General features: G+C 51.0%; 1 protein-coding gene across 1 annotated transcript in view; it reads left to right on the forward strand.

Moving 5' to 3' along the window:
• Positions 1-17956, forward strand: part of ASS1 (argininosuccinate synthase 1) — a 271201-nt gene that overhangs the window by 55283 nt on the left and 197962 nt on the right. Inside the window, exon 5 of the mRNA XM_069237057.1 lies at positions 6744-6932. Within this exon, the coding sequence (XP_069093158.1) occupies positions 6744-6932 (189 nt within the window). The remainder of the gene's footprint in view (positions 1-6743; positions 6933-17956) is intronic.

Genomic DNA, 17956 nt, shown 5'->3' on the forward strand with positions numbered 1-17956 from the left:
GTGGGTGTACTCTGGCTCTCCATGGTGCTTGGCGTGAGCAGTTGATGCTCCTCGGTAGGTTGGGTGTACTCTGGCTCTCCATGGTGCTTGGCGTGAGCAGTTGATGCTCCTCGGTAGGTTGGGTGTACTCTGGCTCTCCATGGTGCTTGGCGTGAGCAGTTGATGCTCCTCGGTAGGTTGGATGTACTCTGGCTCTCCATGGTGCTTGGCGTGAGCAGTTGATGCTCCTCTGTAGGTTGGGTGTACTCTGGCTCTCCATGGTGCTTGGCGTGAGCAGTTGATACTCCTCGGTAAGGTGGGTGTTCTCTGGCTCTCCATGGTGCTTGGCGTGAGCAGTTGATACTCCTCGGTAGGGTGGGTGTACTCTGGCTCTCCCTTGGTAGGGTGGGTGTACTCTGGCTCTCCATGGTGCTTGGCGTGAGCAGTTGATGCTCCTCGGTAGGTTGGGTGTACTCTGGCTCTCCATGGTGCTTGGCATGAGCAGTTGATACTCCTCAGTAAGGTGGGTGTACTCTGGCTCTCCATGGTGCTTGGCGTGAGCAGTTGATGCTCCTCGGTAGGTTGGATGTACTCTGGCTCTCCATGGTGCTTGGCGTGAGCAGTTGACACTCCTTGGTAGGTTGGATGTACTCTGGCTCTCCATGGTGCTTGGCATGAGCAGTTGATACTCTTCGGTAGGGTGGGTGTACTCTGGCTCTCCATGGTGCTTGGCGTGAGCAGTTGATACTCCTCAGTAGGTTGGGTGTACTCTGGCTCTCCATGGTGCTTGGCATGAGCAGTTGATACTCCTCGGTAGGGTGGGTGTACTCTGGCTCTCCCTTGGTAGGGTGGGTGTACTCTGGCTCTCCATGGTGCTTGGTGTGAGCAGTTGACGCTCCTCGGTAGGTTGGGTGTACTCTGGCTCTCCATGGTGCTCGGCGTGAGCAGTTGATGCTCCTCAGTAGGTTGGGTGTACTCTGGCTCTCCATGGTGCTCGGCGTGAGCAGTTGATGCTCCTCGGTAGGTTGGGTGTACTCTGGCTCTCCATGGTGCTTGGCATGAGCAGTTGATACTTCTCGGTAGGTGGTTGTAGTTGATACTCCTCGGTAGGGTGGGTGTACTCTGGCTCTCCATGGTGCTTGGCGTGAGCAGTTGATGCTCCTCGGTAGGTTGGATGTACTCTGGCTCTCCATGGTGCTTGGCATGAGCAGTTGATGCTCCTCGGTAGGTTGGGTGTACTCTGGCTCTCCATGGTGCTTGGCATGAGCAGTTGATACTCCTCGGTAGGGTGGGTGTACCCTGGCTCTCCATGGTGCTTGGCGTGAGCAGTTGATACTCCTCGGTAGGGTGGGTGTACCCTGGCTCTCCATGGTGCTTGGCATGAGCAGTTGATACTCCTCGGTAGGTTGGGTGTACTCTGGCTCTCCATGGTGCTTGGCGTGAGCAGTTGATGCTCCTCGGTAGGTTGGATGTACTCTGGCTCTCCATGGTGCTTGGCGTGAGCAGTTGATGCTCCTCTGTAGGTTGGGTGTACTCTGGCTCTCCATGGTGCTTGGCGTGAGCAGTTGATACTCCTCGGTAAGGTGGGTGTTCTCTGGCTCTCCATGGTGCTTGGCGTGAGCAGTTGATACTCCTCGGTAGGGTGGGTGTACTCTGGCTCTCCCTTGGTAGGGTGGGTGTACTCTGGCTCTCCATGGTGCTTGGCGTGAGCAGTTGATGCTCCTCGGTAGGTTGGGTGTACTCTGGCTCTCCATGGTGCTTGGCATGAGCAGTTGATACTCCTCGGTAGGTTGGGTGTACTCTGGCTCTCCATGGTGCTTGGCGTGAGCAGTTGATTCCTCGGTAGGGTGGGTGTACTCTGGCTCTCCATGGTGCTTGGCGTGAGCAGTTGATGCTCCTCGGTAGGTTGGGTGTACTCTGGCTCTCCATGGTGCTTGGCGTGAGCAGTTGATACTCCTCGGTAAGGTGGGTGTACTCTGGCTCTCCATGGTTCTTGGCGTGAGCAGTTGATACTCCTCAGTAGGAATCTCACGCTCTTGCTCTTCTGGGTGCATGCAGTAAGCATGTGATGACCATCGATGGATGGCGGATGCTTTTGAACTAGGTTTATCAATGACCAGACGATGTTGACGTCCCTTATCAGGCTAGGTGTGGGCTGACTCACCACAGCACATGAAACAAGCTGAGCTGACGTCCCTCGAGAGCCAGGGTACGCTGCTGTTTTGGGTGCATGCAAGTTTCAGTTAATCCTCTGTTAGGATGGGCCATGCTGCTGTGCATGGTCCTAGCAGCCATAAGCCTTGATCGACTGGACATGTTGATAGCATCAGGGTGCATGCTATGACGGGTTCATTGCTGTGCTCTTGTTTTTGGAGATTTGCAATTAATGGTTGATGGCAATGCACTTGATCTTCTTAGTGCTTGCAATGCAACGTTAATGGCAATGGTCCTGGTCTTCACAGCGCTTGCTATGAGACATTGATGACAATGTTTCTGGTCTTCGGAGCGCTTGCTAAGAGACACTGATGGAAATGCTTCTGGTTTTCGGAGCGCTTGCTAAGAGACATTAATGGCAATGATTCTAGTCTTCACACCGTTTGCTATGAGACATTGATGGCAACGGCCCAAGCCCTTGAAGCGCTTGCTATGAAATATTGATGGCAATGTTCCTGGTCTTCAGACCCCTTGCTGCGAGGGGTGGACGTTAACTTGTTCAGGGTGGGTGCTTGGCTATCTTGTCCAGGGTGCATGCTAGGAGGGGTGCTTGGCTATCTTGTCCAGGGTGTATGCTAGGAGGGGTGCTTGGCTATCTTGTCCAGGGTGTATGCTAGGAGGGGTGCTTGGCTATCTTGTCCAGGGTGCATGCTAGGAGGGGTGCTTGGCTATCTTGTCCAGGGTGCATGCTAGGAGGGGTGCTTGGCTATCTTGTCCAGGGTGCATGCTAGGAGGGGTGCTTGGCTATCTTGTCCAGGGTGCATGCTAGGAGGGGTGCTTGGCTATCTTGTCCAGGGTGTATGCTAGGAGGGGTGCTTGGCTATCTTGTCCAGGGTGTATGCTAGGAGGGGTGCTTGGCTATCTTGTCCAGGGTGTATGCTAGGAGGGGTGCTTGGCTATCTTGTCCAGGGTGCATGCTAGGAGGGGTGCTTGGCTATCTTGTCCAGGGTGCATGCTAGGAGGGGTGCTTGGCTATCTTGTCCAGGGTGTATGCTTGGAGGGGTGCTTGGCTATCTTGTCCAGGGTGCATGGTAGGAGGGGTGCTTGGCTATCTTGTCCAGGGTGCATGCTAGGAGGGGTGCTTGGCTATCTTGTCCAGGGTGTATGCTAGGAGGGGTGCTTGGCTATCTTGTCCAGGGTGTATGCTAGGAGGGGTGCTTGGCTATCTTGTCCAGGGTGCATGCTAGGAGGGGTGCTTGGCTATCTTGTCCAGGGTGCATGCTAGGAGGGGTGCTTGGCTATCTTGTCCAGGGTGTATGCTAGGAGGGGTGCTTGGCTATCTTGTCCAGGGTGTATGCTAGGAGGGGTGCTTGGCTATCTTGTCCAGGGTGTATGCTAGGAGGGGTGCTTGGCTATCTTGTCCAGGGTGTATGCTAGGAGGGGTGCTTGGCTATCTTGTCCAGGGTGCATGGTAGGAGGGGTGCTTGGCTATCTTGTCCAGGGTGCATGCTAGGAGGGGTGCTTGGCTATCTTGTCCAGGGTGTATGCTAGGAGGGGTGCTTGGCTATCTTGTCCAGGGTGTATGCTAGGAGGGGTGCTTGGCTATCTTGTCCAGGGTGCATGCTAGGAGGGGTGCTTGGCTATCTTGTCCAGGGTGCATGTTGTGAGGGGTGGACATTAACTTGTTCAGGATGCATGCTGGGAGGGTAGATGTTGTTTTGTTCAGGGTGCCTGCTAGGAGGGGTGGATATTAACTTGTTCAGGGTGCATGCTAGGAGGGGTGGATATTGTCTTGCTAAGGGTGCCTGCTAGGAGTGGTGCATGGCTATGTGTTTATTCTTTAGGGTGCATGCTATGATCGGCTCTTGCTACAATATTGTTTTTTGAAGTGCATGCTATGAGGACTTTCTGTTTATGCTCTTGTTGTTTGGACTGCAAGCTAGGAGGGCTTTATGGCCGAGGTGCTGATTTTCGAAGCACATCTTTTGATTGGTTGGGACAACGTCCTTTGGGGGTTAATGCATCAAGGGTCGATGTGCACTTGTTCTTCGGGTGGATGCTGTGACTTGTTGCTGGTTATTGTATTGTAATATTCATATAGCGCTTACTACCCCAGTGTGGGGCTCTGAACACTTGCTTACATGGGTAGCACAGTGTACTGTATTGGGTGAGTAGTTGGAAGTACGTTGTCTCTGTTTTGGTCCTCTTTGGGAAGTGTTTCCATGCTGTGCGTGATGTCCACCGAGCTGCAGTTATGGTGTCATACGATGTTAGCTTAGCAGTGTGATGGATGAAAGAGTGTGAGAGATGGGCCCACAGTTCGTGGTCGTCAGTGCGCTAGCAGCTTTGAGCAGCTCTGCAGGTCCCTTTATGGTTTATCTTAATGGTCATACTCCACTAAGTTGGTTACTTCACCGGAGTGTCCATTCTGCAATATTTGTGTAAGGTTTATGGTCCTCCTGGGGAGGTACTGACTGGGGGAGAAATGGTGCGGAGATCTGTAGGGATGGACTTTAGTAATATCATCCCACATATGGATGCCATTGTGAGATGTCAAGAAGAGGTCCTAGTAAGCATCTCGCAGGGACTCCCAGTGGTGCAGGAAATCAGTCCTCCATTTGCCAGGGCATGTGGCAGAACAGTCCAGGCCTGCTCAGTTGGTGATGGGTGGTTTGTTTCTGTGGACTCGGGCTGTACCGGACAATGGACGTGACTCAGTCATGTACCAATTTTGGATAAGTTAATATAAGAGTGTCAAGCAGTAAAAGGGAACTATTGTTCTGTCTGTATGAACTACAATTGGCCGCCCGACCACTGAGTGTGGGTCAGGAGGGTGGATTGTAATTGTATTTATATGTCACTCACTAGCCTTGAAGAGGCATTGAAGCGCTTTACGCCGGGCATCTCTGCTCCAGAACCCTTAGGTACTGTTTTTCCAGTGGTTGTTGATGTTTATTGGGATTAGTGTGGCTCTCCTAAGGGGACCAGTCCATGGATCTACTCCAGTTTCAATCGTGGTGGATTAAATGAATGGGAATTACCTGTGAACTCTTGCGAGACGGGGACTGTGAAGTCATGCGAATGGTGACCAGTAGTGATGGACAAGCTGATGGAGATTCATTGTCATTAGGTTGCAGGGTTAGGACTTTTAAGCAGTGGGTTGTGATCTTTGGAACGAGTGAGGGCAATTTACAGAAATGCAAAAACAGTGATGAAGGCGAACATGCTTGTGACTTGGAGTAGGCCGTGCTCAGAGAGAGGAGGCGTGCGGAGGGTGGAAAGCACGGAGAGGGTCCTTTGAAAGAAAAGAGCAGGCAACCGATGGAAGCTTTAAGTCAAGGTCAATTTTCATGGGACCACAGAGGAGGCTGCTTGTGGGATTCTGTGTAATCTAGGATGCAGAATGGCAGAAGAGCGTTCTTTGCATGCGTGATCATGGTCTATTAGATTTGATAAGCATTACAATAATGGAAACAGTCCATCCCCTGAAAAGCTGCTGCTACGTCACCAGCTGAGCAAGAAGAGCAGGTCATCTCAAGGGCTGGAGGCATAAAGTCCTAGATGAACCCATATATATGGAAATATCAACACCGGGGGGGGGGTTGGGTTGCTCGCAGAGGCAGCAATAACCTCGTAATTATAGTAAGAAGAGAGTATATGGGATAAATAATGCAAAAATTTAACCAGAGTGTCTTCATATGTTGGAGTCCATGTCTTCTGATGTTCACCTTTCAAGTTTGGCTCTCGGTATTCATTATGGAAGCAAACTGGGATCCATTTTGGTTGCCCTGGTTGTGGCATTCACAAGATGTGAGGTGAGGACCGCCTGCCCCACCAGTGGAAGTGCGCTGCCTGCATTCCTTTGGCTGGAGGGTGGGACCCAGAGTGAATTCCCTCCTCATCACTGCTGTTTGGAGGATGGTAGGGTGGGGGGTGGGACTGCAGTTTGTGTTGTTCAGGGTGGGATATTTCTAGAACAAGCCTCCCTCTTGCCTGCCTGTAACTCCTGATTCAGAAAGGTTCATGGTGGCCGGGTAAGGAGATCCCACACTTCATTGCCCCATCTCTTGGGTCCTCCTTCTTGGAACCAGCCACAGTGCTGACTTCTGAGAGAAAACAACACTTCACAGAAAGGCAGGGAGGCAACTTTAAAATAATGAAACCGGTTCCACAACCCCTCAGCTAAACTGTGCTGTAGGCGCACCCGGGTTAGATGGATGACTTTTCAACCCTGGGCTTGGCTGAGCGTGTCCGTGTGTGTTGGTGGGAGAGTGGAATCTGTGCCTAGAAGCTGCTCGTAGACCTCAGGAGCTGAGGCAGTGTATAGTAAAGATGTGTCCTTGCTCCTCAGGGCATGTGGTGTGGCTGATTCTCGGCTATACAATTGTTCTCTGGGGGACACGCTATGGGGAGCCCTACAGCTCTGCTCCTCCCCTTCGCAGGAGCTTCTATGCACAATATACTGTGGGTGCTTTTGTTCTTTGGTGCACGTTTAGATCATGATAATGTGTTTATTCTCTGTGGCACATGCCCCGGGTGATTGATGGTTGGTCTTGTTCCTGTTATATGATCCCTGATACTGATACAACTGTTTCTGTGTCTCCTGCCAGGTCTATATTGAAGATATTCGCAAAGAGTTTGTGGAGCAGTTCATCTGGCCAGCGGTGCAAGCTAACGCCATCTACGAGGATCGGTACCTCCTGGGGACCTCGCTGGCCCGGCCGTGCATCGCTCGCCAGCAGGTGATGGTGGCCAAGAAGGAGGGGGCGCAGTATGTGTCCCATGGAGCCACAGGCAAGGTGAGGCGGCACCCAGGCCAGGTATCCGTGTGAGTGGAGGGGAGAGAGGGGGGGCACTCATAGGGATGTGGAGGGGAGAGAGGGGGGGCACTCATAGGGATGTGGAGTGGAGGGGAGAGAGGGGGGGCACTCATAGGGATGTGGAGTGGAGGGGATGAGCGGGGCCTGCTGGGTGTAGGGGGGGGGGAGAGGGGGCGGCCACTCATAGGGATGTGGAGGGGAGAGAGGGGGGGCACTCATAGGGATGTGGAGTGGAGGGGAGAGAGGGGGGGCACTCATAGGGATGTGGAGTGGAGGGGATGAGCGGGGCCTGCTGGGTGTAGGGGGGGGGGAGAGGGGGCGGCCACTCATAGGGATGTGGAGGGGAGAGAGGGGGGGCACTCATAGGGATGTGGAGTGGAGGGGATGAGCGGGGCCTGCTGGGTGTAGGGGGGGGGAGAGGGGGCGGACACTCATAGGGATGTGGAGGGGAGAGAGGGGGGGCACTCATAGGGATGTGGACTGGCGGGGAGAGGGGGGCACACATAGGGATCCGGAGTGAAGGGGAGAGAGGGGGGGGGGCACTCATAGGGATGTGGAGTGGCGGGGAGAGGGGGGCACACATAGGGGAGTGGAGGGGAGAGAGGGGGCGGCCACTCATAGGGATGTGGAGTGGAGGGGAGAGAGGGGGGCACTCATAGGGATGTGGAGTGGAGAGAGGCGGGGCACTCATAGGGATGTGGAGGGGAGAGAGGGGGGGCACTCATAGGGATGTGGAGTGGAGAGAGGCGGGGCACTCATAGGGATGTGGAGTGGAGAGAGGCGGGGCACTCATAGGGATGTGGAGTGGAGAGAGGCGGGGCACTCATAGGGATGTGGAGGGGAGAGAGGGGGGGCACTCATAGGGATGTGGAGGGGAGAGGGGGGGCACTCATAGGGATGTGGAGTGGAGGGGAGAGAGGGGGGGCACTCTTAGGGATGTGGAGTGGAGGGGAGAGAGGGGGGGCACTCATAGGGATGTGGAGGGGAGAGAGGGGGGCACTCATAGGGATGTGGAGTGGAGGGGAGAGAGGGGGGGCACTCATAGGGATGTGGAGGGGAGAGAGGGGGGGCACTCATAGGGATGTGGAGTGGAGGGGAGAGAGGGGGGCACTCATAGGGATGTGGAGTGGAGAGACGGGGGCACTCATAGGGATGTGGAGTGGATGGGAGAGAGGGGGGGCACACACAGGGATGCGGAGTGGAGGGGAGAGAGGGGGCGGCCACTCATAGGGATGTGGAGTGGAGGGGAGAGGGGGGCACACATAGGTATGCGGAGTGGAGGGGAGAGAGGGGGGGCACTCATAGGGATGCGGAGTGGAGGGGATGAGCGGGGCCTGCTGGGTGTGGGGGGGGGGAGAGAGGGGGCGGCCACTCATAGGGATGTGGAGTGGAGGGGATGAGCGGGGCCTGCTGGGTGTAGAAGGGAGGGGGGGCAACGAAGAGAGGGGGCGGTCACTCAGAGGGATGTGGAGTGGAGGGTATGAGCGGAGCCTGCTGGGTGTAGAAGGGAGGGGGGGGGCAACGGAGAGAGGGGGCGGCCACTCATAGGGATGTGGAGTGGATGGGAGAGAGGGGGGGGCACTCATAGGGATGTGGAGTGGAGGGTATGAGCAGGGCCTGCTGGGTGTAGAAGGGGGGCAGCGGGGGAGCAGCGGAGAGAGGGGGCGGCCCCTCATAGGGATGTGGACATTGCGTCAGGACGCACAGCGCGAGGGGACACTGGGTTCGCATTCTCTGAGGACTGAGGTCAGAATGACATCAACTGAAGGGTAAAGCTGAGTACCGGGGGGGGGCTTGAGAGGTGCAGGTTGGGGGGTGGCTAGGATTGTAGGGCCAGGTTCCTTGAATGGCCTGAAGCTACTGATACTGGGATTGGATTCTGCTCAAATCTCAAGAGTGCAAAGGGTTCCGATTGATTATCACCGATAGGTCTCATTCCCCCCCCCCCCCCCCCCCGAGTGTGGGATAGGGGCTTGGTGATAAAAGGCCTCTTTCCCTCGTATGTGAGCCCCCCAGAGTGCCGAGGATCACATCATTAAAGATCATGTGTGCTCAGGCCAGGGATCAGTGGTGCCCGCATCAGCACCAGGTCCGAAGTCCAGCACTCGGGAGATGCCCTTTGCTGCCGTGATCTTCAGTAAACAAAGCTGTCCCAGGTGGGCAGTGCCAGCAGCACACTGGATACCTATCACTCGCCGGCATTGAAAGCATAAATGAGTGGTTTACGCCAATGAATGTGCAGCCCTCAGTGGCGTAACAAAGGCTCCCGCAGCACAATACCCTGGCCTGAGAGTCTGGAGGTGGGGGGCCCTCCGTGTACTTTGCGGGGGGGGGGCTCTCGAGGTTTGTTATGCCACTGGCAGCCCTGGGCGCCTGTCCGACTCTGTGAAGATCACCGGTAATCTGGTGGCCAAGGCTTGATGGTCTACGCGCAGATGAGGCTCTCACCCTCCAGTAATAACAAGAGTTTTATGTATCCGGTGGACCTGACAGCAAAACAGTGTTGAAATTGTACAGGCTCCATTACAACCATAGTCTCTTTTTACCGTCAGTTATCACTCGATGGCTCAAATCTGTGACATAGAATATATGTGGCTGTACCCCACACCAGACAGGATACGTCACTGCTCAGGCCACTGGACCCCTCGTAACACTCACCTCCTGTGAGCTGCAGTGCGCACATCTGTCCCACCACTGATATACCCACAGAGCCCACAATGCACCTGTGATCTGACTTGCACAATGCACTGATATCCCAGTACTGAGACATTAACAGGGCTCTTGTGAAACACCTCTGTCTTACCCTGCACATGGTAACCACATCCACACCACGAGTCGTTCCGGGGCTCTCATGAAGCGCCTCCCTGCTAACAGTGCATCTCTTTCCTACAAATGAAGTCCATGGAGCACACACCATGTCCCTCTGTCCTGAGAACCCAGTGGACGACAGCTCCAGTGAGAGATCTGCTTATCTGGCAGGTTCAAAACTTCATAAGCATAACGGCTGTCTCTTTTTGAACTGACTGAAGGGTGATTGACACATTCAGGGGCGTACTTAGGTTAGGAAGATTGGGGGGGCGTGAGCTTTGGATTTCCCAACAATCCCACTGGCATGTCATGGTAAAATACATTATCTGAGAAGAAGAGATGAGGGGGAGTGGGAAGGGGGAGCAGTGCTGATAGTTAGGGTACTTAAAAGAAAATATTTTGTAAAATAACCAACACTTTTTAAGAACTTCAAACCGAGAGGAGAGAGAGAGTATGTGTGTACGTATTTGTCTGCATGTGCATGTAAAATTCCTGGTGAAATCCAACAAACTCCTCACCATACCCGACTGAAAGCACCTGTACCAAACTATTTATTAGAGAATACATTTACTGGGGGATGTCGCACCACAAATACACCTGCCTGGAGCTACGCCCGGGCGGATTCAAGGTTTGTGCCTGTGAACCCTAAAGCTGTGCAGATCTCTTGGTAGACTGTAAATATACTGCACGGCTGCGTAAAGGTGGCACATGAGTGCTGTGTCACCGGAGCCCTGAGGCGCAGGTAACCAGGTACACCAGAGCGCTCTCTCCCCTACTCCCCAACCCTCTGCCCAGTACTGATCCTGTGGGCGCTCCTCGGCTTCAGTACAGAGCTCATAGCAGCAGCTGAAGTGCACGAAATGTGAGGGAACCGTGCCCCTGAGCGCAGTGTGGTGGTGGTGGGAGAAGGTCACAGACCTCCCTGGAAGAACATAATATTCTGTAACTATTTTGTTGGCTTTTCTTCTAAATAAAAAGTCCACACTGTAAATAAAAAGTAAATACAAGTTAAACTAATCTGTGGGAAATGCACTGTTCTAGAAGGAAAGATCAGTTGGTTAACGTGTCTATGGGCTTGATTTAGAGTCTGGAGGATGGGTTACTCCATCACAAATGTGACAGACATGACGGCCACCGTATTACAATTCCCATAGGATATCATGTTTTCGTAATACATCGGACAGGATATCCGGCACGTTTGTGGCAGAGTAACCCCGTCCACCAAACTCTAAAACAGGCCCCATGTGTCTAACCGGAGAAATCTGGGTTGACGCGCTAGGGAATGGTGACAGGTATATTTACAGTGCCATGATGTCCCACCATGTGACAGAAAGCACTGTGAATATATAAGCCAACAATTTAAAAAAGGAGTACACATGGCACAAGGCTGTTGCAGGTTAACAGATGTATTGCACGCTGTACACGCTAGGTTCCAGACCGTACAAGCTCCGCAGCTGCAAAATGCGCAAACAGATTCAGTGTTTAAAAGCTTGCAGGGCTTTCAAAAGTTATATTTTAGTACTAGCAGTCAGGCTGCTGTTACTACAACCCTTTTATATAAGTTTCCTATTCATGGATGCGTTCCAGAACCGTTAACACCCTTACAGGACCTCTCAACAAAATGTACTCTTTGATACTATGATGTGTCACACAATACCAATTATTAAAGCCTATTCTGGTTCCCAGGAGGCCCTTTAGATTTGCTGGATAATCAGCTTCACATATTTACGTTTCTTCCAAACAGCAGGCACCATAGAGAGAAGTTTGTTTCTTCTGTAGCTGCCTCACCCTTCAGCACAGCAGACCTCTTCGTCTTCTTCCAACCTGAGGGATCTGAAAGGCATCATTACCTCCTCAGGAACTGTTTTCCACAAAAAGCATGGGTACTGTTTTAGTAAGATAAAAAAGAAATGCTTGGGAAGGTAGCTCCCAACAGATCCTGCCAGGCCCAGTTCTAGAGGAGGGCCAGGCTCTCTCAAGGGAACTTTCGGGCCCGCCCAAGGCCCACCCACAAATTAAGGGTCACATATGTATGTGATTTGTATTGTTTCACATATGCCTGAACCTTCCCCCTCTTCTACTTGGGATACTTCGTGTCAGTGACAGGGCAGTCACAATGGGGGCGCGGCCGGGTCTGTTATCACCCACCCTGTGCTTCAGTGGGTCCTCTCTGCAGGGTGTTCCATCCTAAGGAAAACCCTGCCTTCTCTGCTTGCTGTGCGGACAGTAAACATCAGATGGTACGGTCCATGCCGGCCACGTTTGGGGTTTTAAGTGCAACGGGTCGTGCAAGTCCTCTTACCCGGCAGTAACTAAAAACCTACTTTATAACAGGTCCATACCAGGCCCTATGTTCATATCCTCAACTTTACAAGCAAAAACACTGATCAATTTTTTTTAAATGACCATAAAAACCCTTAACGTATTTTATATCAGCGATGGGGTCCCTATTTACATTTCACATACTTGCCTTGCCTGAGTTGATTTGTTTTCTCTAGATGTTGCCTTTCTGTAGTTTTTTTTGTTCAACATAAAAGACTTGTGTGGCATATACTGTGATGTGAGTCACCTCTAGGCGTTTGAGCGAGTGTCTATAGGTTTTCGTGATGGGGCATGATTGAGTGCTCTAGATCTGAGGCTGAAGGCAGTGAAAGTTTCTCACAGTGTCGGTCAGTGAGTCGTAAACATGTTCAGACTACATGATCATCCAGTCCTTGGCCTCTCAGCAGAACAAACTGAGCAGTGGTCACATATGGGCCAGTTGTAATTACCGTTGTATGTGGCAGTCTGTGAAGGAGGGACACAGCTGTCAGAATACAGACAACGCGAACGAACGAGAGAGCAGGCATGGTAAAGGGGAACTGACACAAGCAGGTGGAGTGAAAAGGTGAAGATGAAGAGAGATGTGTGAGATAAACAGGCAGAGGATTTAAAATATATGTGAGAATGAAAAGGGCACAAGGGTCTGAAAGAGACCTCAGACGAAAGTGATGTAGAGGGAAGACCGGGAGTGATTGGGACACTCCGAAGTCCTCTACCCCACACAGACCTTAGCAATGTTTAATCACAGACTTTTTCCTCGGCATGGAAACATTTTAAATTCTCAGCATTATCATTGCTGTTACTCATTTACCTGATACTAATAATAGGCATTGACACAGTGCATATGTTTGGCTTGCTTTTTGCAGTCTGACATGCGTGGATGCAGGAGGAGAGTGCATGCAGTGAAGCTGGATTTCACCACAATATGAGATAATTAACTTTCCCTGGTTTAAATGTGCCTTTGTGGTGTTGGGCCTTCTATTGCTCTTGCGTGGGCTCAATAAAGTGGTCTCCTGGAGGTGTAACAGTGCCTCCAGTATTTGGGACTCCTATCACAATTGGGTAGGCTTCATAAAGTGGTTTATTGGAGGTGTAACGGTGCCTCCAGAGGTTGGGGCTCCTATCACAATTGGGTAGATTCCATAAAGTGGTTTATTGGAAACCTGGAACTCCCTCCCCACCAACCTCTGCAAAACCAAAGACCTCCTGCTGTTCAGAAAGAACCTCAAGACATGGTTGTTCGAACAGTGACCCTCCTTGACCCCCCCTTGACCCTTCCCAAGCGCCTTGAGTCCCTCACGGGTGAGTAGCGCGCTCTATAATTTTTTTTGATTGATTGGAGGGGTAACAGTGCCTCCAGAGTTTGGGGCTCCTATCACAATTGGATAGACTCCATAAAGTAGTTTATTGGAGGTGTAACAATGCCTCCAGAGGTTGGGTCTCCTTTCACAACTAGACTGGGGAGACTCCATAAAGTGATTTATTAGAAGTGTAACAGTGCCTGCAGAGGTCAGGCTGCTATCACAGCTGGGTAGACTACATAAAGTGGTTTACAAGAGGTGTAATAGTGCCTCCAGAGTATCACACCTGGATAGACTCCATAAAGTGGTCTGCTGGTGATGTAACAGTGCCTCTAGAGGTTGGGGCTCCGATCACAACTGCGTAAACTCCATAAAGTGGTTTATTGTGGGTGTAACAGTGCCTCCAGAGGTTGGGCTCCTATCACAACTGGTTATATTCCAAACATTGGTTTATTGGAGGTGCAGCAGGGTCTCCAGAGGTCAGGCTGCTATTGCAAATGGGTAGACTTCATAAAGTGGTTTATTGGAAGTGTAATAGTGCCCCGGAGATATGGCTCCTATTGCAACTGGGTAGACCCCATAAAGTGTTCTGCTGGAGGTGTAACAGCACCTCAGAGATCTGGCTCCTATCGAAACTGGGTAAACTCCATAAAGTGGTTTATTGGAGGTGTAAGAGTGCCTCCAGATGTTTTGGGCTCCTATAACAACTTGGTAGACTCTACAAAGTGGTTGACTAGAGGTGTAACCATGCTTCCAAAGGTCGGGCTCCTATCACAACTGGGTAGACTCCATAAAGTGGTTTATTGGAGGCGTAAAAATGCCTCTAGAGGTTTGGCTCCAAAAACATCTGGATAGACTCCATAACCTGGTTTATTGGAGGTGTTGCAGTGCCTCCAGATTCTGGGGCTCCTGTCACAACTAGGTATACACCATAAAGTGATTTATTGGAGATGTAACAGTGGCCCCAGAGGTTGGGACTCCCATCACAACTGGTTATATTCCAAACATTGGTTTATTGGAGGTGCAGCAGGGTCTCCAGAGGTCAGGCTGCTATTGCAAATGGGTAGACTTCATAAAGTGGTTTATTGGAAGTGTAATAGTGCCCCGTAGATATGGCTCCTATTGCAACTGGGTAGACCCCATAAAGTGTTCTGCTGGAGGTGTAACAGCACCTCAGAGATCTGGCTCCTATCGAAACTGGGTAAACTCCATAAAGTTGTTTATTGGAGGTGTAAGAGTGCCTCCAGATGTTTTGGGCTCCTATAACAACTTGGTAGACTCTACAAAGTGGTTGACTAGAGGTGTAACCATGCTTCCAAAGGTCGGGCTCCTATCACAACTGGGTAGACTCCATAAAGTGGTTTATTGGAGGCGTAAAAATGCCTCTAGAGGTTTGGCTCCAAAAACATCTGGATAGACTCCGTAACCTGGTTTATTGGAGGTGTTGCAGTGCCTCCAGATTCTGGGGCTCCTGTCACAACTGGGTATACACCATAAAGTGATTTATTGGAGATGTAACAGTGGCCCCAGAGGTTGGGACTCCCATCACAACTGGTTATATTCCAAACATTGGTTTATTGGAGGTGCAGCAGGGTCTCCAGAGGTCAGGCTGCTATTGCAAATGGATAGACTTCATAAAGTGGTTTATTGGAAGTGTAATAGTGCCCCGGAGATATGGCTCCTATTGCAACTGGGTAGACCCCATAAAGTGTTCTGCTGGAGGTGTAACAGCACCTCAGAGATCTGGCTCCTATCGAAACTGGGTAAACTCCATAAAGTGGTTTATTGGAGGTGTAAGAGCGCCTCCAGATGTTTTGGGCTCCTATAACAACTTGGTAGACTCTACAAAGTGGTTGACTAGAGGTGTAACCATGCTTCCAAAGGTCGGGCTCCTATCACAACTGGGTAGACTCCATAAAGTGGTTTATTGGAGGTGTAAAAATGCCTCTAGAGGTTTGGCTCCAAAAACATCTGGATAGACTCCGTAACCTGGTTTATTGGAGGTGTTACAGTGCCTCCAGATTCTGGGGCTCCTGTCACAACTGGGTATACACCATAAAGTGATTTATTGGAGATGTAACAGTGTCCCCAGAGGTTGGGACTCCCATCACAACTGGGTAGACTCCATAAAGTGATTTACTGGAGGTGTAGCAGTGCCTCCAGAGGTTGGGACTCCTATCACAACTGGGCATACTCCATAAAGTATTACTGGTGGAGTAACAGTGCCTCAAGCAGCCTGGCTAATATTGCTCCTGGACAACTCCAACCATATTCCATTTAGGAGGCAACTTCTCTTATCCTGCCATTCAGACAGACAGAATATTGAAAGTCAAAGCTACTGGTATTCACCAACAAAGACCAGGGCTCTCCTAAAAAGCTACACAGATACCATGAATGACACATCAACTTTTGTGTACCAGCTCATTGTTAGGTGTGATTGCAAGCTGATGTGACAAGGTTGGAGCCCACACTCAGGGCACCCGCGCATGACATTAATACTCTGCACTTTATATGACACCACAATCAACACCCTTCCACATCCATGCACTCTAAGACGAGGTCCTATTTATTCATCCTCTTGGCTAGTGCTTTGAGGCTTGGCCAAGAGCGACAGAAAGTGCTATAGCAATGTTTCATTACAATATAAATGGATGCTTCATGATGGGTGTCTCTGAAAGGCTGATAGGGCTGGCTGAAGGTACATCACATGTGAGAGAACACTTCAATTATTCTGTTGCTCAGCATGTAGCTGAATCAGTCCAGCCTGTCCCCACTTTCCCAGATACCAACCTCCTATAAAGTTGCCTTATTTGTAAGTGAATTTTAGATTCATTCTCTTTTGTGCGTTTTCCTCATACCATACAATCTGCCCATAACTGGTACATCCCATGTGCTTTAAATAGACTATGCGTTTTGTGAAAAGAAATACTGAGGAGAAACTACAAGTCCCATGTCAAAATATGTTTTATCCTAGTGTGTGTTTGTTTAATCAGTACCACTAGTGTCATTTGCACAATATCATAAGAAAACACAATACACAGTTATACTAAAAATAAAGATACTTTATTTTTATGACAATATGCCAAAGTGTACCCTCAGTAAGAGGATAGGAAATATACACAAGATATATGTACACAATACCAAAAATATGCAGTATAGTCTTAGAAAACAGTGCAAACAATGTATAGTTACAATAGGATGCAATGGGGACACATAGGGATAGGGGCAACACAAACCATATACTCCAAAAGTGGAATGCGAACCACGAATGGACCCCAAACTTATGTGACCTTGTAGAGGGTCGCTGGGACTATTAGAAAATAGTAAGGGTTAGAAAAATAGCCCACCCCAAGACCCTAAAAAGTGAGTGCAAAGTGCACTAAAGTTCCCCAAAGGACATAGAAGTCGTGATAGGGGAATTCTGCAGGAAAGACACAAACCAACAATGCAACAACGATGGATTTCCAGTCGTGGGTACCTGTGGAACAAGGGGACCAAGTCCAAAAGTCACAAGCAAGTCGGAGATGGGCAGATGCCCAGAAAATGCCAGCTGTGGGTGCAAAGAAGCTGCTACTGGACAGTAGAAGCTTAGGTTTCTGCAGGAATGACAAGGGCTAGAGACTTCCTCTTTGGAGGACGGATCCCTCACGCCGTGGAGAGTCGTGCAGAAGTGTTTTCCTGCCAAAAGACCGCCAACAAGCCTTGCTAGCTGCAAATTGTGCGGTTAGTGTTTTTGGATGCTGCTGTGGCCCAGGAGGGATCAGGATGTCGCAAATTGCGTCAGGAGACAGAGGGGACATCGAGCAAGACAAGGAGCCCTCTCAGCAGCAGGCAGCACCCGCAGAAGTGCCAGAAACAGGCACTACAAGGATGCGTGAAACGGTGCTCACCCGAAGTCGCACAAAGGAGTCCCACGTCGCCGGAGAACAACTTCGGAGGTCGTGCAATGCAGGTTAGAGTGCCGTGGACCCAGGCTGGACTGTGCACAAAGGATTTCCGCCAGAAGTGCACGGAGGCCGGAGTAGCTGCAAAAGTCGCGGTTCCCAGCAATGCAGTCTGGCGTGGGGAGGCAAGGACTTACCTCCACCAAACTTGGACTGAAGAGTCACTGGACTGTGGGAGTCACTTGGACAGAGTTGCTGGATTCAAGGGACCTCGCTCGTCGTGCTGAGAGGAGACCCAGGGGACCGGTGATGCAGTTCTTTGGTGCCTGCGGTTGCAGGGGGACGATTCCGTCGACCCACGGGAGATTTCTTCGGAGCTTCTAGTGCAGAGAGGAGGCAGACTACCCCCACAGCATGCACCACCAGGAAAACAGTTAAGAAGGCGGCAGGATCAGCGTTACAGAGTTGCAGTAGTCATCTTTGCTACTATGTTGCAGTTTTGCAGGCTTCCAGCGCGGTCAGCAGTCGATTCCTTGGCAGAAGGTGAAGAGAGAGATGCAGAGTAACTTGGATGAGCTCTTGCATTCGTTATCTCAAGATTCCCCAGAGACAGAGACCCTAAATAGCCAGAAAAGAGGGTTTGGCTACCTAGGAGAGAGGACAGGCTAGCAACACCTGAAGGAGCCTA

This window comes from Pleurodeles waltl, chromosome 6, assembly GCF_031143425.1.
Source record: "Pleurodeles waltl isolate 20211129_DDA chromosome 6, aPleWal1.hap1.20221129, whole genome shotgun sequence".
Classification (NCBI taxonomy): domain Eukaryota; kingdom Metazoa; phylum Chordata; class Amphibia; order Caudata; family Salamandridae; genus Pleurodeles; species Pleurodeles waltl.